The following is a 27167-nucleotide window of genomic DNA, read 5'->3' as shown; positions in this document are numbered from 1 at the left end:
AAGCGCCTTTTACAAGATTACAATGCAAATATTAAAAAAAGGCGTTAAAATTATAAATCAAAGAAAGAAAAACAACAACAAATCATTAGGGCTACATTAAGAATTATCTCAATCAGCATACGATCAAAATCAATAGACTGAATCAAATATTTGAGATAATAATCAAAACCCTCTGTATCCTCTATGGTATGAATAATTGAACATGTTACTTTAGAAACTCGAAAATGTGATTTAAAAGTCAAAACTATCAAAAAGCACCAATTCACCACTAAACTTATTCATGTGAAGAAATGGTGTCCGATCTTATGATCCAGGAACAAGTTTGTGCTATGGAAACTCGAAACATATTCCTTTTAAAACGATCCCATGCCCAACCATCCAAAAGAACTGATTTACTACAAAATCTGAATGTACTACATGCACTACATGTTACGAAACTGTCCACATTTCAGCTTTAAATCAAAGTTGTTAACATATTTGCCAAAATCAATAGTCAAAGTATAGCTTTGGACTATCAATGGACCACATTTGGAAAAGTCGTCTGTTTAGAGTCTTCTCTGGAAACAAATACCTTGGGTTTTTTTAAGTCAGGGAAAACGTTGTTGCCATGGAAACTCGAAACACGTCGTTAGGATGATGATACATTAAATTATTCTTGTCAATCGAATTGACTCGAAAGGCAGGATCCTCAATTAGTTTCTTGTGGAATTCAATGATCCCAGGGTCATGATTTAAAGAATTTACAATGTATGCATTTGCAGGTGATGTGAAACGTTACGTTTACTCGATGATTTACTACTACTAGCAATGCTCCTAGGTATTTGTTTTGAACAACATTTTACCGGTAGTGCAGTACATACTTTTTCAACTTGAGGTATTTTGATCCATAATACCTTTAACCACTATTTTGTTTTTTGGTCCCAGTGAATTGAATTTCAAGTTACAATGGATGTATTCTTAAGCGCTTACGTTTTATATGTATCTCATATATTAGCATGAATATATGCAGACTGCTCAGGGCAAAAAAAGATAGAAAGGAAAATTAACATGAAAGAACGTGCATTGGTCGTACGGCTTCATCTTGTTCTGTGACACTGTTTGTTAGAAGACGCCACTGATCATTAGGTTGAAATGATGTCCTCAGTTTCTGCAATAAGAAGGATCCCAAATAACTGTGCAGTTCCAGAATGTCTCCTGATCATATGTCCTAATTGCAACATATATGCCATTGGCAATGTTTGTGGCAAAGACAATATTGTATTTATAATTTATAATAAGAAACACGTAGATCTGATGTTACAGTTCTGCGTAATAGTTTACAAAACTGAAAGGAAAACAAGAAAAGCTGATCCTGTGCACAGTTGCATCCCTTAAGCGTGTGGCTGATTCAACGTTTTCTTGGTCTTTATTCTGGAAGCACTATTACCGGGTTCGTGGTTACACCAAAGTGTTATCCGTCAATGACGGTAGTCGCTCTGGTCCTTACTCTCACAAACTGCCACGTGAGATATAGATGAAACAAGAAGACATCAATATGCCCCGCCACAGTGTTCTGTTCCTATTTGGTTCCTGTATTTTAACTCCACCACGACATTCATATCCTGAAAACATACCAGATTTGGTTTCCCTAACTGTAACAGTTACTTAGAAAATCTGTTCCCATTGGGGATAACGTGCACTACGTTGAGAAACGCATGACAAGGGCCATAACTCTGTAAAACATCGTAGCATGGTTTCTGGTTTCGAACTCCATCAAGGCTTTTATCTCGTAAAAACACTTACCAAATTTGTCTTCCCTATCGATAGCGGTTTCAGAGAAAATCTGTCCCCGTCATCTCGGACGGAGCTCAAACCTACATGCACGTCCCACTTCGTGGCGGGGGATAATAATGCCCAAAGGGGTCTAAAACACAAACGCAGTAACAAGAATGCTCAGACTAAGATTAAAGGGGTCACTTTGTGGTCTTATAAGCTACATATTCGCGTTCTTCCACAACATCCATCCATTGAAATGGTAAATTTGTAAACATGTCACTGTTAATTATACCTCTGTGATCGTTGTCCCTTTCGTGGTGTACACGGTCCAGATGAAAATGATGGGCAGCGGTAATATGGAAATGCTGGAAATCATCCAGCCAACTCCTGTTGCCCAGGGAGGGTAGATGTAGTCTTCGTATTTAGGCGGTCGGTATGAATACAAGGAGTATCCAAGGATAATCTGATAAAGGAAGGATATAAATGTTAATATTACGGCATTTAATTTTATATCACAGCATGACTAGTGTCCTTAAAGTGGCACATGCTATTCGTAACAGCCTGAGTGGCTGCTGTTCAGTGGCGGTATACATGGCCACTGGTGTGGTTGATAATATATTTGACTTTGCTGAATTTTCTAAGTCGTCACGAGAGTGTGTAGTGGGAACTGAACTGTGGACATGACGACATAACAACGTATCTAAGAAGTTAAATATGTTTGACATCCTCACCAGCAGTTGGAGTGGACATACATATTTGATGGACCACATCATGGCTCGTGGAACCGACTTCCCCCCACATGGCTGTGATGTCTCGGTTCAATCTCTCTGTGCCTTAATGCAAAAAGTAAAAGATGCATGTGTATTTCAATGAATGTTTTAGATCCATACTGGACAACTATTAAATATATACACGTTTTATTCCATCCCATCAGATATTACATCGTCGCAGTTTACATTTATTGGTGGAAGGTCCAAATGAGGTTGCTGGTTATCTTTACTATGACTTGCAGTAGTGCACATTAACATTATTCCAAACTATATATGAGCTATATTTACTCGAGAGTACAGTGAACAGAACTTCCATTATTGCTTAGCAAGAAGACTACTGGAAAATATGGCTTAAAATATAAGTTTACAATAGTATAATTGACGTCCTATGCAGCTACGAAAATACACAGTGGTGTTACACCCAGCAAACAAGTCTTGTCCTCAAGAGTTGAATCAATGGATTGGCTCGGTGGCTTAGTTTACTGACTGTCATTGCATAAATATGGCGTAGAACGATGCCTTTCACTGGATACGTTAATGTAGACTCCGTTGTTTACAGATCGCGAAACGATAGCTCCAAAATTGCTGGGTGTGACATTGAACAAGTAACACACAGGACAGATGGTAGAAAGTCTTACCATAGCACCAACTAACAACAAAGCACTCCAGCATGGCGAACACTCCTATGGCAGGAAAGTAGTTGTACCAGTCCACCAGAGTCACGATGTAGATTCCGCCCTTGGAATACAACATATACGTCTTACATATATATTATCACAAACCTTGATCAATAAGTGTAACTGAATGTGTCATGGCTTCCAAATTGGTCAAATCAATTTCATCATGAATATGTCACACTGACGTGTTACGACACAGTTTATCGCACTGAAAAGAAACAATTTTTAAGGACAGACAACTTCCTTTTTGCAATTGATGGCCACGATTCGGTGTAAATGCAAACAACGTTATCAAGCAAGTCATCTACACCGAAACATCGCATCAATTTGAATGATGTTGACTATCCATAAAAATGGTTCCTCTTATCACACCAGCTTCTAAATGTCACTTAAAGAAGTTCTTTCTATCGCCTCGTGAGCAATTTTAAGATGGGATGTGTGCGGCGTCAACGCTACACCACCATTGTTGGTTCACATAGTCATTTATTATCATTTTGCGAGAATGACAACTAGATAATACAACATCGTGTTAACGTCCATTTTACGATTCCTGACATGTGTGAGCTTCGACGTTAAACAACACAATGCAAAGAAGAGATAAGACCTATCACATTCAGAACTAAATGAAAGAAGGTGAATAGTTGTTGAGAGATGTACATATTTCCATTTTCCGCATCTACCACTGAAGTTCCTGAGAGTGAGAGAGACCAAATGATTCGGACATAGCACAATGACATTACGGGTCATATGGGTCATAAGGTTATTGGAAATACTTTACATATGACATTAAGCATTTGAATTACTTATACCTGTGTGGTGCCTGGCAGAGCAAGCATAAAACTGACCAGAAGAATCACGAAAAGGACAATACTTCGTCGTTTGCCGATTCCACTATAAGCGTCCTCAATGGCCCCAAGCATGATCTCCAGTCCTGGTAACTGTTCAAGAACATCACTTAATAAAACTTGAAGAACAGTCTAAGGTGGTGCTTGTTACCATCCCCTTCACTATGGTTACTGGTTTCCTGGATGACATGATACCCTGAACCAGAATATATTGGCATGGTCGAGTTAGATCTACATTGGTTCTATTGCTTTCATAAATGTCTTTTAATTTTTGTTTCTTACACGTTACACGTGATTTGTTCCGAGATAAATCAACTGTACCAGAGAGTCAATTTCAAGGGTCATCAGGGCCAGGAATGTCAGCACAGACCAGACATGTGGCAGGGGAAGATGAGTCACGACTTGTGGGTAGACAATGAAGGCCAGGCTGAAACCTGAAACGGACATACCGTAGAAATGTGTATCGATTTTGATAAATGACGATGCATTAATAAATATTGTATAAAAGACATTACAGCACTAGAAGTTTACTTCACTTCCCCTATCATCTTCACAATGGTGACAACGAGTTTCTCGAAAATGAAGCAACTGTTTATACTGTAATCCAATAGAAAAGCATCACCATATTTTATCATTGATGGAATATACAAAACGACATTGAACGCAAACTGTACTTAAAGTAATCTGACTTTGACAGATACACCTGATGCACACCGAGAAGCACGTGTATCCTTGTGTGAGTGAGTGAGTTAAGATTTAACGTCACATCGGCATTATCTCAGCCATATCGTGACGAGAACAATGTAATGCATATCAATAAAGAATAAATTGAGATAATAAAAACCTGTCATCGAAGGACAGTAAAACTACTAGAATATCACAGCTCTCAATTTAAAACTAGTACACTATCATAGAAATATATCACTATAGACAACAATACAACATAAAACCGGGCTATAGATCACCAACAACTGACGGCTGACCACCATACCTGGGACTTACAGCACCTTCGCTACCTGCATGGACCCTAGTTGTATTTACATCATCCCTTCAGCCGCTGGTAATTGTGGGAAAACTTAGCCAAAATTATAATCACAAAAATACTACGTTTTAAAAAGTTGGTAAGTTTAATTGTAATTTGAAAGTTTTGGGACTTACGTACCCTCTCAGAGGACAATAATTATACAGTACTTAAACCCCCTTGAGGGTAAAGCCACTAACAATCTGAGTTATTAAGTTAAACTTCCAATCATAAAATATTTATCTATTTACAAATCATTGAACAAATCTAATTATTTTAAAAGTGCAATAATTAAATGAGAACTTACATTATTAAAAGGATCCTTCATTGTTCGTGATTTGAAATAGTTATCCCTTGTGATGGAATATTCAACACAGTCAAGCAAGACATGCTTGACCGTGATTCTCTCATCACAAGGGATGCAGAACGGAGGATCCTAACCTTTCAATAGATATTCATAAGTATATCTGGTGTGGCCAATAAATCTGGACTTAGAACCAATACCAATATTGGTGTTTTATTTCATGTAATTTATTAATACCCACTTGGGTGTCCCACTTCTTTTGCATCAGATCACGGATATAAGACCTAATAGCAGCTTTGTAATCAGAGTATGGGATCAGAAGTGGTGTCACAGATTTGTTGAGTGCTGCCTTGGCAGCAAGATCGGCCATTGTGTTCCCAGACATGCCAACGTGGGTGGGTAACCAACAAAAGACGATGTCGTATTGGCCAGTAGCAAGCTCATTATACATTTCAATAATTTCTAATAAAAGTGGATGTTTACAAGACAGATTTTTAGTAGCCTGATGGCGTTAGCTTCTGCTGTGAAAATAGAGCTGTTATTTGGTAGTCGAGAAAATATTGTTCTGGATCCAATGACAGTGGCACATGCCACCGCACCACCATCCTTGGACCCATCTGTACATAAGGATTTGTATGTACTGTATTTATTTTTTAATTGATTATATTCTTGTTTATATTGTAATTCATTAGTTTCAGACTTCTTAAACTTTGTCAGAGCTAGGTCAACTTCAGGCCTCACCAGTTGCCAAGGAGGAGAAGAAAAAAGACGGGAAGGAGATATATTATCCAGCTCAATGCTGGCAGCAGAAATGAATGGTTTAATTCTTAGCCCAAGAGGCGGAACAAGAAATGACTTTTTGTTGTACAAATCCTCATTTAGAAGATTGAAACACACTTTAATGCAGGATTAGACTCGTTAGAATAGAGTTTTGTTATATACTGTAATGGTAATTTGATACGACGTTGGTTAAGGGATGGCCTCAACATAGAGACTATCAATAGGAGAAATTCTAAAGGACCCAAGATAAAGTCTTAGGCCTTGGTGGTGGACAGAATCAAGTAGTTTTAGGTTGCTTTTGCATAATCAAGTTTCGAGCGTACCAATTATCGATATAGGTGGAGGAGGGTAGCTTGATCCCCTCCTCACTTTGAGTTGGATACAACTTTCAACAAATCAAGGGCCTTCAGGCATTTTGCTTTCAGGGATTTAATATGCGGCAAAAAAGTTAAATGGGAGTCGAAAATTAGATCCAAGAACTTGGCCACTTTGACAACTTTGATCAGAGTGCCATTTAAAGATGGTTCTGGGTATTTATGTGCCTTACATTTTCTACAAAAGTGTAGACAATCAGTTTTGGACTTGGAAAATTTAAAGCCGTTTTCCAGACACCATTTATTTATTTTATTTAAACACAACTGCAATTGCCGTTCAATAGTATGCATATTTTTACCACGACAAGAAATATTAAAATTAGCCACAAAAAGTGATCCATCAATTGAATCGTGTATAACCTTGGATAAACTGTTGTATTGATGTTACATAAAGCGATAGACAAAATACCGCCTTCAGGGACACTCTGATCCTGATGATAATGATCAGACAGGGTTGAACCCACTCGGACTTGAAATTGCCTGTCTTTTAAAAACTGTGATATAAAAAGAGGCAAACGGCCTCTCAAACCAAAATCATGTAAATCCTTCAAAATGCCATGCTTCCAGGTCGTATCATAAGCTTTCTCAAGATCAAAGAAAATTGATACAGCATGTTGTTTTTTTACTATAGCATTTTTAACAAAGGATTCTAAACGTACCAAATGATCAATGGTACTACGATTTTTCCTGAAACCACATTGAATATTTGTTATAAGTTTATTGGTTTCAAGATACCAAGTTAATCTATTATTCACCATACGTTCCATGGTTTTACAGACACAGCTAGTTAGATATATCGGTCTGTAATTCGACGGATCTGTATGATCCCTGCCAGGTTTTGGTATTGGGACTACAATGGCATTATGCCACGAAGGAGGAAATTCTCGAGACGTCCATATTTGGTCAAATATATCTAAAAGTGTCATCAGACATGGTTCCGGTAAGTGTTTCAGTAGCTGGTAATGTATATTATCATCACCCGCTGCAGTGTCATGAGCCTGCTCAAGAGCAGTATGTAGCTCATGTAATGAAAACACTTCGTTATAATCTTCACCGTTATTGGAATCAAAATTAAGTTTGATCTTTTCCTGTTGTTCCTGATATCTCTGAAACTCAGGGACATAATTTGCCGATGATGAATTTTTGGCAAGAGTTTCGCCAATTTTATTTACAATTTTAGATTTGTCAGTTATTAAATTATCTTTAAGATAGTGAACAGCAGATTTTGAACCTTTGCCTTTTATTCTCTGAACCATGTTCCACACCTTAGACATAGGCGTGCGTTAATTTATATTGGAGACATACTTCCTCCAAGATTGTCGTTTGTTTTGTTTGAAGGTACGACGTGCCTTCGATTTAAGTATTTTAAATTTATTTAAGTAATGGGCAGTTGAATGATGACGGAAATAATGTTCTGCCTTTTTCCTCGCTTTTCTGGCATGTCTACAATGTGTATTAAACCATGGTTTCCGAACATGAGGAGTTGTAGAGGACTTTGGTATACACTCATCAGCTATTTGCTTTAAAACGTCAGCAAAATTCTGAATGGGATCAGTTATGTCACTGAAGCGTTCAGGTCGTAATTTCGATTTACATATATTTTGAAATTCGGACCAGTTGGCCTTTGAAAAATTCCATCTTGTATGCGATGGAGAATCAGATGGAGTTATTTCTGACAGGATAGTTGGGAAGTGGTCACTTCCACAAAGGTCATTGTGAACAGACCAATCATATTGATTGAGGAGGTAAGCATCTGCAAGAGACAAATCCAGAGAAGAATCAGTGCCAGTTGCAGGATGCAGATAGGTGCTTGAATCATCATTATATATACACAGGTCATTATTGGAAATGAAATCTTCCAGTATTTTACCTTTAGTATTAGTGTTAGTACTGCCCCAGAGCGGGTTGTGGCCGTTTAGGTCACTCATAATAACACAGGGCTTCGGGAGTTGATCATAGAGTGAATGAAGATCGGTCTGCTGAAGTGCCGAAGAAGGCGGAATATATAGAGAGTATAATGTAAATGCTATACCCAGAGTAAGTTGCACTGTAACAGCTTGGAGATTAGTGTTAAGTGTAACAGCACTGTGAATAACATCCTGTCGTATAAGGATAGTAGAACCTCCAGTGGCCCTATCACCCAGAGGGGAAAAATAATGATATCCAATGAACCGACGTTAGTTAAAATTGTCTGCCTTCTTTAGGTAGGTTTCCTGTAAGCAGAATGCTGATGGTTGTAAATCCTGAATCAACAACTGTAATTCATTGAAGTTGGTCTTTAGTCCTCTACAATTCCATTGGACAATACGTGAAGAAACTATTTCTTTGGCGGGTTAATGGGGGATCTACCCCTTGTCTTTTTTGAGGGCGACAAGCTGTGAGCCCTGTACTGGATGTTTTCAGAGACATCCATGTCTTCGAGAGAACAAACTTATTGTAAATTTGGATTTTGTCTTCTGCCCCTTTTGAGGCTCTGCCACTAAGGTATTTTCTTGAAGATTCATTGATTGGTTTGATTTTATTTTTCAATAATTGCTTCCCATTATTTCCAGATGGAAGTTTGGAAGTGGACTGCAATGATGATCGTTCCTGGGAAGATGGCCGAGTTTGAACTTCTGTTCTAGCAGGTGTTGTTGATACAACTGTTTGCGTTGACTGGTCAGGAGAGTAGACTTCGGGTGCATCTGTGTCAACCCATGTCAAATCAGTTTGACATTGTGTTGATGAAGTGGATACAGTTGAAGTTACATTTTGATTCGTTCCGGTCCTCGTAACTGGAGCATAGGACTCATTTGGTTCTGGTGTGTGAACAACACGTTTTTTGGCATCAACAAAACTAATATTAATTGTGAATTTAATTTTATTAATTTCCATTTGTTGTTTCCAGATTGGACATTCTTTTGAAAAAGATGAATGAGTACCAGAGAAGTTGGTGCATTTTTTTAAAGTTGCTATCACAATCTTCAGTAACATTGTTTTTTTCGCTGCAGGGAGCGCATGTAATCGAATTTGTACAGCTGTTTACACCATGATCATACTTTTGGCATTTAAAGTATCTCATTGGGTTGGGAATATAAATGTCAACGTAGAGATACCCTGCTTTAATCGATTTTGGAACAGTTGGATAAGAAAAATGGAATAGGTAGGTGTTTGTTGGTTTAGTTTCAGTGGTTTTCCGGGTTGTCAATCGTTTCACAAAAGTTACTCCTTGGTCTTTCATTTATGTGACTATGTCTATTTCATTCATATCTGCAAATAATTGGTCCCGGTCTCTGACGATTCCTTTGCTTGTGTTTTAAGTTCTATGTGGAGATACCGAAACAGGTATTCCAACAAGCAGCTCAGTTGACATCAAATATGTGGATTGCTGTTTCCTGCTGCATTCAATGAGCAAAGAGGTTGAGCGCAATCGTTTGATATTTCGGACCTCACCTGCAATACCATGTACGCCCTTTGACACTGCAAAAGGATTTAATTTTAAAGGTGACTTGTCAAGAGTCTCGAGAACTAGAAATCGAAGCCAGTATTCAATTGAGTTGGATGGTCGTTGGTCGTCATCATCATTGTCCAATTGACGTTTGTTTCGTTTTAGGGGGGTTTTGTATTCCATAGTATAGTGTAAAAGGTTCATCACCCGAGCTCCCCACCCGCCACGAAGTACCACACAGACAATGCTAAAAACAAGTGGATATCCGACTTGCAGCACCAAGGATACTCAGATGATATACTCCAGCAGAAAAACTAAAAGTTTAATTATCCCAGTGGATTGGCCCATGAGCCACCGCCTTCTGGGCATAAGACTCTAGGCAAAAGAAACAATTGTTATAATTTTAGCTCATTCAAATTTATATCAATCAAAAAATTGTGCAATATAAAATAGAATGCACAGGGCTTGGCATGACCAGCCGATTGGTTGAACCGGGCCCATTCAACCACCCGTCTAGGTGAAGTCAGGGCCGAAGTGGTGTGTTGGGCAAAGGAACACTGTTCCTGGACCCAGAGCCCTCAATCACCAGACTCCCGTCCTCCACCGACACAGGGGCGCAACCCACGGCAAACGGGTTGGTGGACCAAATATACCCCCGGGTCCACAACGGGGGGTAGAAGAGCTCTTAGCGTTAACCAGCACCCACCACGAGGAGGTGGCTCTTCACGGGTGCCTGCATCCCTGTGTGATCACATGCACGTGCCCCACTATTTGCTGAAAATCCCCTTTCACCTGCACATCACGTGTACATGTGTGAGTCACTGAGAGAGTTTAGTTTTACGCCCCACGCAGCATTGTTCCAGCTATATGGCAGCGGTCTGTAAATAATCAAGTCTTGACCAGACAATCCAGTGATCAACAGCATGAGCATTGATCTACGCAAAGGGGATATCATGACATGTAGCAATCAAGGCAACGAGCCTGACCACCCGATGACGTTAGTCGACTCTTACGACAATCATGGGTTACTGAAGACCAATTCTAACCCGGATCATGACGGGTCGCGATTCTAATGGATTTAAGTATATCTTTATTCACACAGTCTATTCACAAGCTTCTAGTTAAGCGGGCATCCTGTTTTACATTTCACTTTTATTCATTGCATCACACATAGCCTTCAAACGAACCAGTCTGCCGTAAGTGTAATTGTTACTGAAATTACCTGATGACTCAAACGCCTCTACAGGAACTCCCAGTTGATAGGCAACATGGCCCATGATGGCAAAGAACGCAAAGCCAGTTAGGATAAGCCCGAACATATCGACTATGCCAGAAAGTATAGCATCTCTGGAACACAAGATATAAAAATACTTAATATGCCATACAGTTTAGCAAATTCAGCGGTATGAAGGTGGAGAGTTTAGTAAATCGACTCTGGATCAGAAAAAATCCAGTGATTGCCATTATGACCATTGATCCATGCCTTAGGGACAAACTGACATTGAATCAACGAAGTAACTCTCTCTGACCAACATACCTATTCATTATATCTTTATTATGGAAGGAAACCGCCATCTCCTTATATACATGAAACACATCATACCCGGTACATCGTACTCAACAAAGGCTTATTGTTTACCTAAAACAGTTGTTTGTTACTTTGTTGTGTCCAGACATTGTTACGATGTTGCCCATTGCTATAGCCAGAGAATACAACGCCAAGCTGCACGCTTCGATCCAGATCTACGTAAATGAAAAACACTACAAGAAAAGTTTGTATATATATATCCTGACATTACAAAAAGCTAGTCCACACACTGGGCAGGATGAGCCTGTCTGTCATAAGCTCATCAAAAGTATTAAATATCGCATTATATTTACAAAAAGTACATTTACTCCAACACTAAGTGAGTGAGTGAGTTAGATTTTAAGTCACACATGGCAGTGTTTCAGCCATATCGGTATGAAAGAAGTTCTACATTATAATACAGAAAGTTACATTATAAAAACCTGTCAACGGAGGACAGATGAAATAACTAGAATATCAAACACTGAAATTATATAAAATACCTAAAATTGCATGTAATGAAAGTAAATCTTCCAGCGCTATCCGTTATATAGATATACTATCCCAAAAAAGAAACGCATAGGCCAGAAATCTGTTGCGAAAATGTTGTATGTTCAAACATGTATCACTCGTCCACAAATAGACTTTGAGAAATGGATTTTTACATCAGTTTAGAAGAAGTTAATGTTTATACAACCAAGTGGATAATTTTAGATAACGGAGACGTTGAGCGCGATGGTGACGACGTAGCACAGTCCCGACGTCGGGTCTCCTGGCTCTCAGTTCAATCTCTCTCAACCTGTTCCGTACAGTTTGACCGGATAGCCTCCGAAGTTCAGGCATCCTGGCTGCTGTGCTCTCACCCGTAGCAGTGCGAACACGCATATGTGGTACCCGGATGTACCGATCTTGGGCTGCAGCGGTGACTTGAGCTCTGCCCGTACGAGGACGGTCATTTGTTATACCTGTTGGTTGTAACGAGCTGCAAGCCGAGATATCGTGCTCAGACTAACATGCAGACGCCTGGCAATAGAAGATTGGTAATCTCCAGCGTGCATTCTTTCAATGGCGATGTTCCGTGTCGCAGAGTCAAGACGTGGCGTAGTGATTTCGTCTTGAAACTCGTTCAAAACGAATGCCGATTTCCGAAAGTAATCAGGATTATTTTAGCCAGACAGTGCATGCTCTTTGCCCGACAATTTCAACTGGAAGGTGATTTCGGTTGCCTTGTGGCGATGCCTTTTTAATCCTTGTAAGAAATCTCATCAAAATCAACATTTTCTGGTGAAGTCTATTTTTTTACTTGTGCAATTGTGTAACATCATGTTATCACCGCTTTTGTTACATATTTTGAGGATTGTTTGAACACAAAAGGTAATTAATAGATTTAAAAAAAAATACAAAACGCCTATGCGTTTCTTTTTTTGGATAGTACATGTACGTTTATTGATATTTTTCTTGTTATTTTCTTATCGTTATTAAGATTCATGTTAATGGTCGTTATGCTTCTAATAAAAAAATATATACGTACTCTGGGCTCTAAGCTTTTCGAATTTAGGGTACACATAGTAGTAAATTCCGTCGGCAGACCCCGGAAGAAGACATCCCTGGACGAGGAACACTAGGATGAGCATGAGCGGAACACCTACAGTGATGTACACCACCTGTAATGATAATGTGAAATACAGCTTTGTGAAGTAAAACTCAACTTGCCCACTTTATGTTTGAATAACAAGAAACGGAACTTAATCCATAGAAAATGGAAAAGAGAGTCACCACACCACGCATAATTTGAAAGGACAAATCATCTGAGCGATCCAATGATGGAACTGGATGAAGGTAACCTCTTTGTTAATGAACTAGAGTAGTAACTTGATAATATAAGGAGTAATCACTGGTTTTGGAAAGATAGTCCGGACACACGCACGCAGGCGCACGCACGCACGCACGCACGCACGCGCACGCACGCACGCACGCACGCACACACACACACACACACACACCATGGTGTCAAAATAAATATTCTTGCCATGGAAACGGCAAAAAGTTTCTTACCTTGCCGGAGACCTTGATTCCCTTAAACGCGAACAAGAACATCACCACACAGGTAACTGCCATACATCCAACTAAGGGCCAGCGTATACCTCCGATGTGTTCCAGGCCATCAGTCATCTGTAACACCTGCAGTCTACGAACAAGAAACACCTTACAACAAGCTCTTGATGAATGTACGTGTCCAAAGACCAACACATTTTGATGAAACGTCTGTCGGGTTAGTATGAACATTATTCATCTTCGTTGAATTTTTTTCAAAATATATGATCACGAGACTATTGCTAACTACAAAATGTACATTAAAATCACAAGGCACGCAGGATGGTTTCTTAGATTTCAGCTGGCATTATTCCACAAAGAAATAACGTGGTGAGAGTTAAGCCATCCACAGATGTGCACATATATAGAGATTATTACACGAGCAAGTGTGTCATATGGTTTATACGAAACGAGTGTGAAATTGTGTACACAATTTTGCACGAGGTTCGTATAAATCGTGTGGCACACTTGCGAGCGTAATAATTTCTTTATTATCCATTTTATGCATGTACATTTGAGCAGTAAAAACCGTTAAAAAGTGTGACAGCCCTGTTCATTGGCGTCACGTTCAGTTGTTTAAAGACGTCACAAACGATGATATACGGAATCAATGGTTGCATATGATATATATGACACTGGTTATGTTTCGCCATATGGATAATAAAGTATCTTAACACTCTTCTCATCAGACGAAATTGTGAACGCCCTTCTCATAAAAAAGCAGCACACAAACAGGTTTGGTTGTAATTGCAAATGAAATGTGTATTCGAACTGAAAAATATTTCTATACTATACTATTATATTACATGCATCAGCTTGGACCCACCTCCAGAATTCTTCCGCAGCAGTCATGCCTGGGGCTGTGAAGGAATCTCCAGGAGTTACGTTAATGACTGCATTTGGTGGGAGATGGGTAACATTGGCTACTGTATTGTTGTGAGTCCTGATGCCGAGATCAGCCACACAGGCTGGGGTGTTCCAGGGCTGGTCACAGTTGTCCCAGGGCAGCTTGTCGAGGAACGAGTGGTAGAAGTAGTACATGAACCAGGCGAAGACTGGTAGGTAGCAGATTAAATACATCCACGTGACCAGAGCAACGCCAACACCAATTCCTGAAAAAGTAATGGGTTTAACCTATATCCATCCATTTATTGCGTTCATATAAACTAACGGGCAAAAGGAAAGATACCAAGTCGAAATCACTGATATTACAAACGACAAACCACCACTGTGAAAAAGGAAAGTGAATAATTAAGGATTATGGTGTATCTCTGAGACATGGCTATGGTGGTACATTTGTTGGAAGCTGCAAAGATGTGTATTTGTAGACTCGTCAAAAATGAAACAGTAAAGAAATATGTACAATATATTGAATGAGCTGTGCAAGATGTCACATCGTATTGTCACATCTCTCTGGCCTGTGGCAGAGGTATCATGCTGGCCGCATGGGACTCATCAGCTCTCGATGGGGTGAAAGGTTGTACAACTGAATAAGCTCGGTGCGACATATACCAGGGGGTATACAAACTTTCTTGTTATCAGATGACGTATTTAGGACAGAAACTTTATTTTGATTTCTTGTAATTAAGGCTTTTGTACATAGTCACCATCCAGAATTAAACATTTTCTCCAAATGCAACTCCTGACAAAAGTTCTATTGAAGATTTTTTCCTGTGATACAGAGGATGTAGGGATAAAAGGCTGTTATTCTGGCCCATTTCGAGTTCGAGTCCCGGAGCATTCCTCTCACATGCACTTTGATACTTAAAACTGAACCTTTGACATTTCTCGTAAACACAACCACATTCATGAAACACGTTGTGCACATGCATTACCTGCACCTAGGCCCTGTAAAAGCACAAGGAATTGTGGAACTCAATCACTTTGAGAAAATGCCAGACTTGACACAAGACGAAAGGAATCAGGTTATCGGTATGGTCAGCCAAGGTGCTTCAGATGTGATGATTGCCAGGCACTTTAATGTGCATCCGTCCACTGTAAGTCGACTCAGACAACGTTTTCGGGCTACCGGAAGTGTTGCTGATCGTCCGCGACCTGGTGTACCACCTGTGATAACAGCTCGACAAAACCGCAATATCCGAGTTTCACACTTGCGAAATCGGTTCCAAACAGCTGATGATTAGGCAAGGAGGACAATTGGGACAAGTCAAATCTTCATTTCAGCGCCCAAAAGGTGCAAGGACGCCTTGCTGCCTTCAACATCCGGTGTCGTCACCCGTACCGTGGTCCAACCTTATTGCATCGCCACAGACTTGCCAGACAGCCAGACTTGGCAACAGGACATGGCCAGATTTCATTTTTTCAGATGAATCCAGGTTTAACTTATCCTGTGCAGATCGACGTCATCAGATTTATCGACGTAAAGGAGAAAGACTTGCGCCAAACTGTGTCCTTGAACATGATCGTTTTGGAGGGGGTGGTGTCATGATCAGACCACAGACCATCAGAGGCTGCAGACCATCCAACAGCTGTGTGTGAAAAATGTGTGTCTTTCAATGCCCCAAAGACTGCGAGCATGTCTTGCAGCGCACGGTGGACACACACGATATTGACTGCAAGTGACCCCTCCTTTGTGTGATGTTGTTGCGTCACTGATGTTGTTGTTGACTTGACATTTTCAGATGAAATTATTCACAGATGTTCACTTAAAACATATCTGCCAGTTAGGTTTATATATGTTGAAATTAGTGTGAGTAAAGAAAGTATGAATGTCAAATTGCATTTTTAATGGCTTTCAGTATAGTAAATGTACCAAAGACTATTTACATCACTTTATTCAATCTTGTACTAGTTGATCCTAAACACGAGTAATCCAAAGTATGGAGGAGATTGAGGCGTGCAGTGTTATCACGTTTTTGCACTGCCCCGACAAATTCACGAGGAGATGTAATCTTTTTATGGGGAAGATAGCCCATCTTACGATACTGAGATGGAAAAGGAATTTTCACACGACCACATTTCCTTCACAAATGAGCCAAGAACTGGACGCCATTTTGACGATACCAATGATGGTGGTGGTGAAATTGGGTTTAACGTCGTGCTTGAGATTATTTCGCTCATATGACGACGTGCATGCGTGTGTATGTGTATGTGCGGCTGCTTGTACTAGCCCAGACTGAAGCTGGTTTCATAGTGCTAGCCCACTGAGATACCATGCCGCAGTGAAGCATGAATATCCCACTCAGACATATTATACTGACTCCGAGCCGACCAGTCATTCTTGTACCCATTAATGCCGAGCGCCAGGCAGGGACCAACAAGTACGTTTTTAACGTTTAACGTTGGTATGACGCAGTCGGGAATCAAACCAGCGACCTTCCGCTCTCCGGGCGGACGCTCTAACCACTACACCACGGAGGCGGTCCGCATATTTACGAAGTGCAAGCTAGTGCGCATACACAGGAAAGCGCAAAGTGATACACATGCCTTACTCGTGTCCATACAATATCTAAAGACAACTCGTGTAGTATTCTGTATGACTAATACTGAGAACCTCCATTAGACGATGTACAACTCCGGTTTACCTTTAAACGGTGGACACATATTCCAGACGTTGATAGAACCACTTTGCGAGAACTGACCAACAACCATCTCCAGGAAGACGCAGGGAATAGCGCCGACAAAGGTGAAAAAGATGTAAGGTAGCAGGAAGGCTCCTGAAAAGGAATAGTTCCGCGTTCATTCCATACCAAAATGTTTCTTTTCAGTAAACTGCCATCTTTAAAAATAAATATCCTAAAATTTAAAGGGAGATAATTATATTATCATGACACAAATCTGGCTAGATTCATAATAAAGAAATAGGTGTCTGTTGTGTTAAGCTCCACAACAGGAGATCTACAGTTCAACTTCTGTAAATGTTGGATTACAATATAGAAGTCCATTAACAACGTCTCCCTTTCATTATCCAGGCAAGTTAATAGCTGGAAATTAATAACAGCTTTCAACTACTCGACATTTCAGAAAACTGATCCAACTGCAGAACTTCAGAAATGGTCTTCTGCTCAGTTTGTCGAACGACTTTCAATAAAAGGAGGTTGATCACACAAGACACCCGGATACTTTCAGAATGTTTAGAGTATCCTAATCCGAGGATTCAGTGACAACACTGATGTCCAATGTTATTCCCCAACTGATCTTATGTTCCCTTCTTTGTCCAGGTGAACTACTGGCTTGGATTTGCATGTGTTTCTTTTTGTCTCTGTTTGGGCAGGATACAAAGACCTGATATGATCACTATTTCACTGTGATTCATAAACAGATGACAAAGTGAGTGAGTGAGTGAGTTATATTATTTAACGTCACATCGGCAATATTTCAGCCATATCGTGACGAGAACATATGTTACATTGAAATGGAATAGATGCATATTATAAAAACCTGTCTACGAAGGACAGTAAAACAACTAGAATATCACAATTACAACTAAAACTAGTGTGGAAAATTAAAACTAATAGCACTATTTGGACAATACAATATAAACTGGCTATAGATCGCAAACAACTGAAGGCAGATCACCAAACTAGGGACCATGGGGATTTACAGTACTTTTGCTACCTGCATGGACCTTAGTTGGATTTATATCACCCCTTCAGCCGCTGGCGATTGAAGTCAAATTTAGCCAAAATTAAAATGACAGGAATACTACATTTAAAACAGCTGGTAATATTTAAATTTCCTTTGAATGTTTCGGGACTTACGTACCCTCTCAGGAGGACAATAATTTTACGCTACTTCAACCCCCTTTGAGGGTACAGCAACTAACAATATCAGTTACTAATCTAAACTACCAATAACAAAATATATATCTATTTACAAGATCGGTTAACAAGTCTAATTCTTTTAAAAATGCAATAATTAAATGAGAACTTATATTACTAAAAAGATCCTTGATAGTTTGTGATTTGAAATGGATATCCCTTGTGATGGAATATTCAACACAGTCAAGAAGGACATGCTTGACCGTGGTTCTTTCATCACAAGGGATACAAAACGGAGGATCCTCACCTTTTAATAGGTACTCATGAGTATATCTTGTGTGGCCAATACGACATCGTCGTATGATGACCTCTTCAAATCTGGACTGACAACCCAAGTAAGTGTAACCGATAGTTGGGTTTATTGCATGTAATTTCTTGATACCTACTTGGCTGTCCCACTTCTTTTGCATCAGATCACGGAAATAAGATCTAATAGCAGCTTTGTAATCAGAGTATGGGATCAGAAGTGGTGTCACAGATTTGTTGAGTGCTGCCTTGGCAGCAAGATCGGCCATTGTGGTCCCAGAAATAACAACGTGGCTGGGTAACCACCAAAAGACGATGTCGCATTGGCCAGTAGCAAGCTTATTATACAATTCAAGAATTTCTAATAAAAGTGAATGTTTGCAATAAATATTTTTAATAGCCTGAAGACACGAAAGAGAATCGGAAAAGCTGATGTATTGTTTATATTTACGGTGTTTATTAATATATTTAAGAGCTGTTAATATAGCGTTAGCTTCTGCTGTGAAAAAAGAGCTGTGTTTTGGGAGTCGAGAAGATATTGTTTTGGATCCAATGACAGTGGCACACGCAACTGCGCCACTATCCTTGGACCAATCTGTAAATAAGGATTTATATATATTATAATAATTTACTTTTTAATTGATTATTTTCTTGTTTATATTGTAATTCATTAGTTTCTGCTTTTTTGAATGCTGTTAATGTTAGGTCAACTTGTGGCCTAACCAATTGCAAAGGAGGAGAAGAAAGAAGAAGGGAAGGAGATATATTGTCCAGCTCAATGCCGGCAGCAGAAATGAATGGTTTAATTCTTAGCCCAAGAGGCGGAACAAGAGTAGGTTTCTTGGTGTATAAATCCACATAAAGAGGATGAAAGACACAGTTATATGCAGGGTTTGATTCGTTGGAATATAGTTTTGTAATATACTGTAAAGATTGTGCGTTGTACAAGAGATGGTTCATCTGCCTCAACGTAGAGACTGTCAACAGGAGAAGTTCGAAAAGACCCAAGACAAAGTCTTAGGCCTTGGTGGTGGACAGAATCTAAAAGTTGCTTTTGCAGGCTCCACCATAGACAATGGAGCCATAATCAAGCTTCGAGCAGACCAGTGATCTATATAGATGCAGGAGGGTAGCTTGATCCCCTCCCCACTTAGAATTGGAAACGACTTTTAATAAATCAAGTGCCTTCAGGCATTCATTTTTTAGGGATTTGATATGAGGAAGAAACGTTAAATGGGAGTCGAAAATTAGACCCAAAAACTTGGCCTCCTTGACAACTTTGATGGGAATGCCATTTAAAAATAGTTCAGGGTCCTTATGCGGCTTTTATTTTCTACAAAATTGTATACAATTTGTTTTTGACTTATAAAATTGAAAGCCGTTTTCAAGACACCATTTATTTATTTTGTTTAAACATAATTGCAGTTGCCGTTCAATAGTATGCATATTTTTACCACGACAGGAAACATTAAAATCATCCACAAATAACGATCCATCAACTGACCGTTTAAAACCTTTGATAAACTATTTATCTTTATACTAAAGAGTGTGACAGACAAAATACTGCCTTGTGGGACACCCTGATCCTGATTGTAATGATCAGACAGGGTAGAACCTACGCGGACCTGAAATTGTCTGTCCTTTAAAAAAGTTGGCTATAAATTGAGGCAAACGGCCTCGCAATCCGAAGCCATGTAAATCTTTTAAAATGCCATATTTCCACGTAGTGTCATATGCCTTTTCAAGATAAAAAAGATAGACACAGCGTGTTGTTTATTAATTAGAGCGCTTTTAGCAAATTATGCCAAACGCACTAAGTGATCGACAGTACTTCTGTTTAGGTTTAGGTATTGGTACGACTACAGCGTCACGCCATGAGGGAGGAAAGTTACCTGATGTCCAAATATCATCAAAAAGGTGTAAGAGGGTCTCTAAACATGATTCCGGTAAGTGCTTCAGAAGCTGATATTGTATGTTATCAGCCCCTGTAGCAGTATCGTAGCCTGGTCAAGAGCAGTATGAAGCTAATGAATAGAAAATAGTTCATTGTAATCTTCCCCATTATCTGAATTGAAATTAATAGTTTTCTTTTCCTGTTTTTTTTTTTATAATTTTGGAATTGAGGTAAATAATTCGATGAGGAAGAGTGTTTGGCCAAAGTTTCTGCAAGTTTATTAGCAATATCAGATTTACTAGTTAATAATTCGTCTCCATCTTTAAGATGCTTAATGCTAGATTTAGAACCCTTACCTTTTATTTTCTGGATCATATTCCATACTTTTGATATCGGCGTTCGTGAATATATTTTTGATACATAATTTCGCCAGGATTGACGTTTAATTTGCTTGAAGGTATGCCGTGCCTTAGCATTTAATATTTTAAATGTATTCAAATTATGGACCACAGGATGGCGACGGAAATAATTCTCAGCTTTCTTCCGTGCCTTCCTAGCCTGTTTGCACTCATTGTTGAACCATGGTTTTCGTATGTGTGGAATTGCAGAGGATTTGGGGATACACTCATCAGCAAATGTTAATTAGTTCATCAGAGAAATCCTTTATAGGATCAGTACATTCTATAAAAAGTTCAGGTTTAAGTCTGCTACAACACAGAGCTTGATACAAAGGCCAGTTAGCCTTTTTAAAGTTCCATCTTGAATATGGGGTAATATCAGATGGGTTCACAGGTTTTTGTATAGTAGGAAAATGGTCACTTCCACAGAGGTCATCGTGGATTGACCATTCAAATTCATTTAGTAATTCTGAATTCGTAATTGATAAGTCAAGGGCAGAATAGGTTCCAGTACCAGGGTGTAAATACGTGTTGGAACCATCATTATAAATACATAAATCATTATCTGAACAAAACTCCTCTAGTAGTTTACATTTTGCGTTTGTATTTACACTACCCCAGAGTGGGTTGTGCCCATTTAAATCTCCCATAATAACACAGGGCTTCGGGAGTTGTTGGTCATATAGAGCTTGAAGATCAGTTTTGTGAAACGTTGAAGACGGAGAGATATATACAGAACACAATGTAAACGCAACATGTAAAGTAATTCGCACTGCAACAGCCTGCAGATTAGTAGTTAGTGAAACTGGGCTATGGATAACGTTCTGTTTGACTAAGATGGAAGATCCTCCCGTAGCCCCGGAGGTGAAAAACAATGATATGCATTGAAAGAACGCAGGACAAAATCATCTGTCTGTTTTAAATAAGTCTCCTGCAGACAGAACGCTGATGGTGTTAAGTCCTGGACTAAAAAACTGCAATTCATTGAAATTAGTTCTTAGTCCTCTGCAATTCCACTGTATGATATTATTCTGATAACCTATCTTTTAGGGGGATTTATTGGGGATCTACCCCGCACTTTTTTTGGGGGTGGGCGACAAGCTGTGTGCCCTAGAACGGACGTTTTCGGACACGTCCATGTCCTCAAGAGATCCGTATTTGTTGAACAGTTGAATTGTATTGTCTGACCCTTTAGGGGCTCTGCCACTTAGCTTTTTCAAGGAATCTGGCTTTTTTACCTTTGGTTTTAGCAATTTGTTGAGACCTTACTGTTGACTGTGAGGATGGTTCATGATCAGAGGATGTCTCTGATTGGATTCGGGAAGTACTAGGAAGTGGTTCTGCTGTTTGAGTAGACATGGCAGGTGCGATAAGTTTAGGAGAATCTGTTTTCATCCATGTTAAGTTAGTCTGACAACTCGTAGATGATTTGGTGACTGCAGATGGTGTTGCTGACGTTCTGGCAATGGAAGCATAGCTTTGTGTTTGTTCTGAGCTTTGGACCAGTTTCTTTGCGTCTGCAAAACTAATATTTTGGGTGAATTTTATTCTATTGATAGCCATTTGCTCTTTCCAAACAGGACAGTCTTTAGAGAATGATGGGTGTTCCCCTTTGCAGTTAGTGCATTTTTTGACATTACTGTCACAATCTTCTGTTTTGTGTGTCTTTTCACCGCAGTGAGCACACACAACAGACAATGTGCAAGTATTTACGCCATGGCCGAACTTTGAAACACCGAAGTGGATTTGGAATGTACGTGTCCACACTGATATTACAGTACCCAGCCTTAAGTGATTTGGGAGCAGTAGGTGAAGAGAAGGAAAAAAGATAGGTATTAGTTTTAATGGTTGTGTTGTTTTTTCGGGTTGAAAAACGTTTGACATATAGGACACCCCGATCTCTCATCTCAGAAACTATATCAAGCTCAGACATGTCTGCAAGCAAGCGATCGCGGTCTCGCACGATTCCCTTGCTCGTGTTCAGAGTTTTGTGGGCTGTGATGGTAACTGGAATGCCAACAAAAGTATCTGTGTTCAACAAGTTGGTTGACTGTTGTCTTTTGCTGCACTCAACCAACAGCGCACCAGAACGCAATCTTTTAATGCTCTTTACATCACCGGCAATGCCCTGAATACCCTTAAACACAGCAAAAGGGTTTAACTTCAGTGGTGTGTCATCTTTTGTTTCAATAACAACAAAACGTGGCCAGTAATCAATTTGTTTGGGCAGTCTGAAGTCGTTTTCCGGAGGATCATTTTCAAGAGGACGTTTGCTCTTTTTAGTGGGGGTTTCGTAAGCCATGTTGAGTTTTTTAAATTTCATCATCCGAGCTACCCACCCACCACGGAGTATCACAAGGACAATGCTAAAAACAAGTGGGTCTCCGACTTGCAGCACCAAGGATTCTCGGATGATATACTCAAGCAGAAAAACTAAAAGATTAATTTTCCACCAGACTGACCCATGAGCCACCGCCTTCTGGGCATAAGACTCAAGGCAAAGTTCATAATATACATATTACAAAGTCAAATGCTGTTCAATAACAAGCCAAGACCAAAATGTAAACAATTCCAAATAAAATTTTGTGCAGTTAAGTAAAAGCCATGCACAGGGCTTGGCGTGACCAGCCGATTGATAGGACCGGTCCAGTTCTACCACCCGTCTAGGTGAAGTAAGGGCCCAAGTGGTGTGTTGGGCAAAGGAACGCTGTTCCAGGAACCAATGCCCTCAACCACCAGAATCCCGTCCTCCACCGACACAGGGGCGCAACCCACGGCGAACGGGTTGGTGGACCAAATATACCCCCGGGTCCACAACGGGGGGTCGAAGAGCGCTTAGAGTTACCCAGCACCCACCACGAGGAGGTGGCTCTTCATGGGTGCCCCGTTTTCAAGGCACCACTGTAGTTGCCGTTCAATAGTATGCATATTCTTACCACGACAAGAAATGTTAAAATCATCCACAAAAGTGATCCATCAATTGAATCATTTAAAACCTTAGATAAACTCATGATCTTAATACTTAACAATGTTACAGACAAAATACTGCCTTGTGCGACACCCTGATCCTGATTATAATGGTCAGACAGGGTTGAACTCACTCGGACTTGAAATTGCCTGTCTGTTAAAAACTGTGATATAAAAGAGGTAAACGACCCCTGAACCAAAATCATGTAAATCCTTTAAAATGCCATGCTTCCAGGTAGTATCGTATGCTTTCTCAAGATCAAAGAATATCGATACTGCATGTTGTTTTTTACTATTGCATTTTTGACAAAGGATTCTAAACGTACCAAATGATCAATAGTACTACGATTTTTTCCTGAAACCACATTGAATATTTGTTATAAGGTTGTTGGTTTTAAGATACCAGGTTAATCTATTGTTTACCATTCGTTCCATGGTTTTACATACACAACGCGTTAAAGAATTTGGTCTGTAATTAGACGGATCAATATGATCCCGGCCAGGCTTTGGGCTTGGGACTACAATGGCATTACGCCCGAAGTTGGGAAATGCCCTGAAGTCCATATTGTATCAAAAATAGTATGAAGAGTTTCCAAACTTGATTCCGGTAAATGCTTCAAGAGCTGATAGTGTATGTTATCAGCTCCTGTTGCTGTATCATGAGCTTGCTCAAGGGCAGTGTGGAGCTCATGTAATGAAATTATAGTCTTCCCCATTGTCTGAGTTAAAATTTATTCTCTTCTTCTTCTGTTGTTTCTGATATTGTTGAAATTCAGGGACGTAATTTGACGAAGAAGAGTGTTTGGCGAGAGTTTCACCAAGCTTATTGGCAATGTCAGACTTACCAGTTAATATATTGTCACCATCCTTCAGATGGTGAACAGTAGATTTGGAACCTTTGCCCTTAATTCTTTGGATCATGTTCCACACCTTTGAAATTGGTGTACGGGAATTTATCTTGGAAACATATTTCCTCCAAGACTGACGCTTATTTTGCTTAAATGTGCGTCGAGCCTTGGCATTTAAAATTTTAACTTTATCTAAATTATGGACAGTAGGATGTCGGCGAAAATACTTTTCAGCTTTCTCTCTACTCTTTCTGGCCTGTTTACAGTCAGTAGTAAACCATGGTTAACGAAACGAATATGTGGAATTGCAGAGGACTTGGGTATGGTTTGATCAGCAATCTTATTGAGGATATCAGAAAACAATTGTATAGGATCTTCGCTGTTCGCAAATACGTCATGTTTTAAGTGTTCAACACACAAAGCCTCATATAATGACCAATCAGCCCTGGCGAAGTTCCTTCTTGATGAAGGTGGATCATCACCAGGGATAATTGTTTTGAGAACGGTGGGGAAGGGATCACTCCCACAACAGCAAATCCCATTGGCAAATGTTTTGTTAGATAACAAATTGAGAGATTGCTGTCTCCGTGCACATTCGACCAGAAGTGAACCACTACGGAGACGAGTGACGTTCTTAACTTCACCAGAAATGCCGGATACAGCCTTAGAAATGGCAAAAGGGTTTAATTTTATCGGAAGAAAGTCAACAGCCTCGATGACAAGGAAACGAGACCAGGAGTCATCATTGGGGGAAATAGTTCTTGAAGATTCGTCAACAGGTTCATAACGCCTCTTCTTTTTATTTCTAGATGAACCAGGTAGTTGTTGTGACATGGTGAAAGGAATTTTTTTCGGCATCCCTGCTCCCCACCCACCACGGAGTGTCTACAAGGACGATGTCAATATGCACCGGATCTCCAAGATGCTGACACCAGGGATACAGGGGTGTTATACTCCAGAGTCACCAAAATTAGTCACCATGCACAGGGCTTGGCGTGACCAGCCGATTGATAGAACCGGGCCAGTTCTACCACCCGTCTAGGTGAAGTAAGGGTCAAAGTGGTGTGTTGGGCAACAGGAACACGGTTCCAGGATCCTATTGCCCTCAACCACCAGAATCCCGTCCTCCACCGACACAGGGGCGCAACCCACGGCGAACGGGTTGGTGGACCAAATATATCCCCGGGTCCACAACGGGGGGCTTGAAGAGCGCTTAGCGTTACCCAGCACCCACCACGAGGAGGTGGCTCTTCACGGGTGCCCAGATGACAAAGACCCGCCATGAATAAGGAAAGAATTCTTTCACTTTATATGTAGTAATATAAACACAGCTCGTAGGGATTTCTTGCACTAAGCATCATCGTGAACTCCAGCTCAGTTTCTAACACACATTTAGTAATTCCGGTTTCGATCTATCGTGTCTGGGTTCAGAAGACATTCTCACTGAATAATATGATCTATAGAAAATCAATTGTTCAAGCCTATATTGTAACATCATTGGTAGTTTCGGGTTGAATGTGTGACTCGGGTTTTAAAAAACATGTTTTCCTGCATATCCTGCAAAAGTACGGTACCGAGAGGGAACTGAAACTGTTTGTTAAATAGATCTGCTAAAGAATTGTGTGAAACATACAGAATATTGAATTTCAGTCTATACCTACCTCCACCGTTACGCATACATAAGTATGGGAATTTGACCAGTGATCCAGAGCCCATGCTGTAGCCAAGGAGACTGGTCAGATAGTCTAAGTGGTGCCGCCATCGCTCACGTTCCATAGCCAGATGTAACACTGCTCTCTGTATTCTGTCGCCTTGTCAACTGACGTGCTGTTTGGAGCTCACCACCAATTGTTATTTTACTCATTGAATCGTCTTGCCATGGATGACTGCGTATGCACATATAAATTAGCGTATAATATAACGATATGATTTTGTCAATTTCTCTCATTTGCATGTGGATAACAAATACTCTCCCTCTGACAATGAACAAAAACAATAACAACGCTCAAAAAGAGAGCAACTGGATTGAATGTAAGATCTCATCAACCTGCTGAGACCGTTATAGCGACGGGTATATGTGCGGAAAGTGTCTTCAAAGACTGAAATGAGTTTCGACTGTGCCACTGGGAGTTTCTGATAAGATTGCAAAGGTTGTAGAAATCTCATCCATATCCATAATTAGGTCACAGAAATTTGTCAGAATAGTCATTCACACCTAAAACCCCTGTCAAAGGAATTTGTTTTGCTGAACTAATTAACCATTTAATGAAAAACCACAAATTCCTTATCAACAGATCCAGACTCGATTATACCCAGACCGCTGAAAAATGACTCAACACATAGTCCATGAGTTACACCCTTCATTTCCATGTTTGACAGCCAAGTCGAGGGATACAATGAGTTTTCGAAAAGCCCGACG

General features: G+C 39.9%; 1 protein-coding gene across 1 annotated transcript; it reads right to left on the bottom strand.

Moving 5' to 3' along the window:
• Positions 1 to 1316: 1316 nt before the first annotated feature.
• Positions 1317 to 26524, bottom strand: LOC124263772 (sodium- and chloride-dependent taurine transporter-like). The gene is made up of 11 exons (XM_046698477.1): positions 26410 to 26524; positions 17160 to 17291; positions 14441 to 14726; positions 13576 to 13708; positions 13052 to 13184; positions 12425 to 12485; positions 11176 to 11300; positions 4369 to 4481; positions 4048 to 4140; positions 3164 to 3263; positions 1317 to 1324 (listed from the first exon to the last, which is right to left on the bottom strand). The coding sequence occupies exons 1-11, from the start codon at positions 26522 to 26524 to the stop codon at positions 1317 to 1319; spliced, it is 1299 nt and encodes a 432-aa protein (XP_046554433.1).
• Positions 26525 to 27167: the final 643 nt, after the last annotated feature.

This window comes from Haliotis rubra, unplaced genomic scaffold (genome assembly GCF_003918875.1).
Source record: "Haliotis rubra isolate DU_JTF1 unplaced genomic scaffold, ASM391887v1 Scf899, whole genome shotgun sequence".
In the NCBI taxonomy this organism is placed as follows: domain Eukaryota; kingdom Metazoa; phylum Mollusca; class Gastropoda; order Lepetellida; family Haliotidae; genus Haliotis; species Haliotis rubra.
This window is presented reverse-complemented; position numbering and strand designations above follow the sequence as displayed.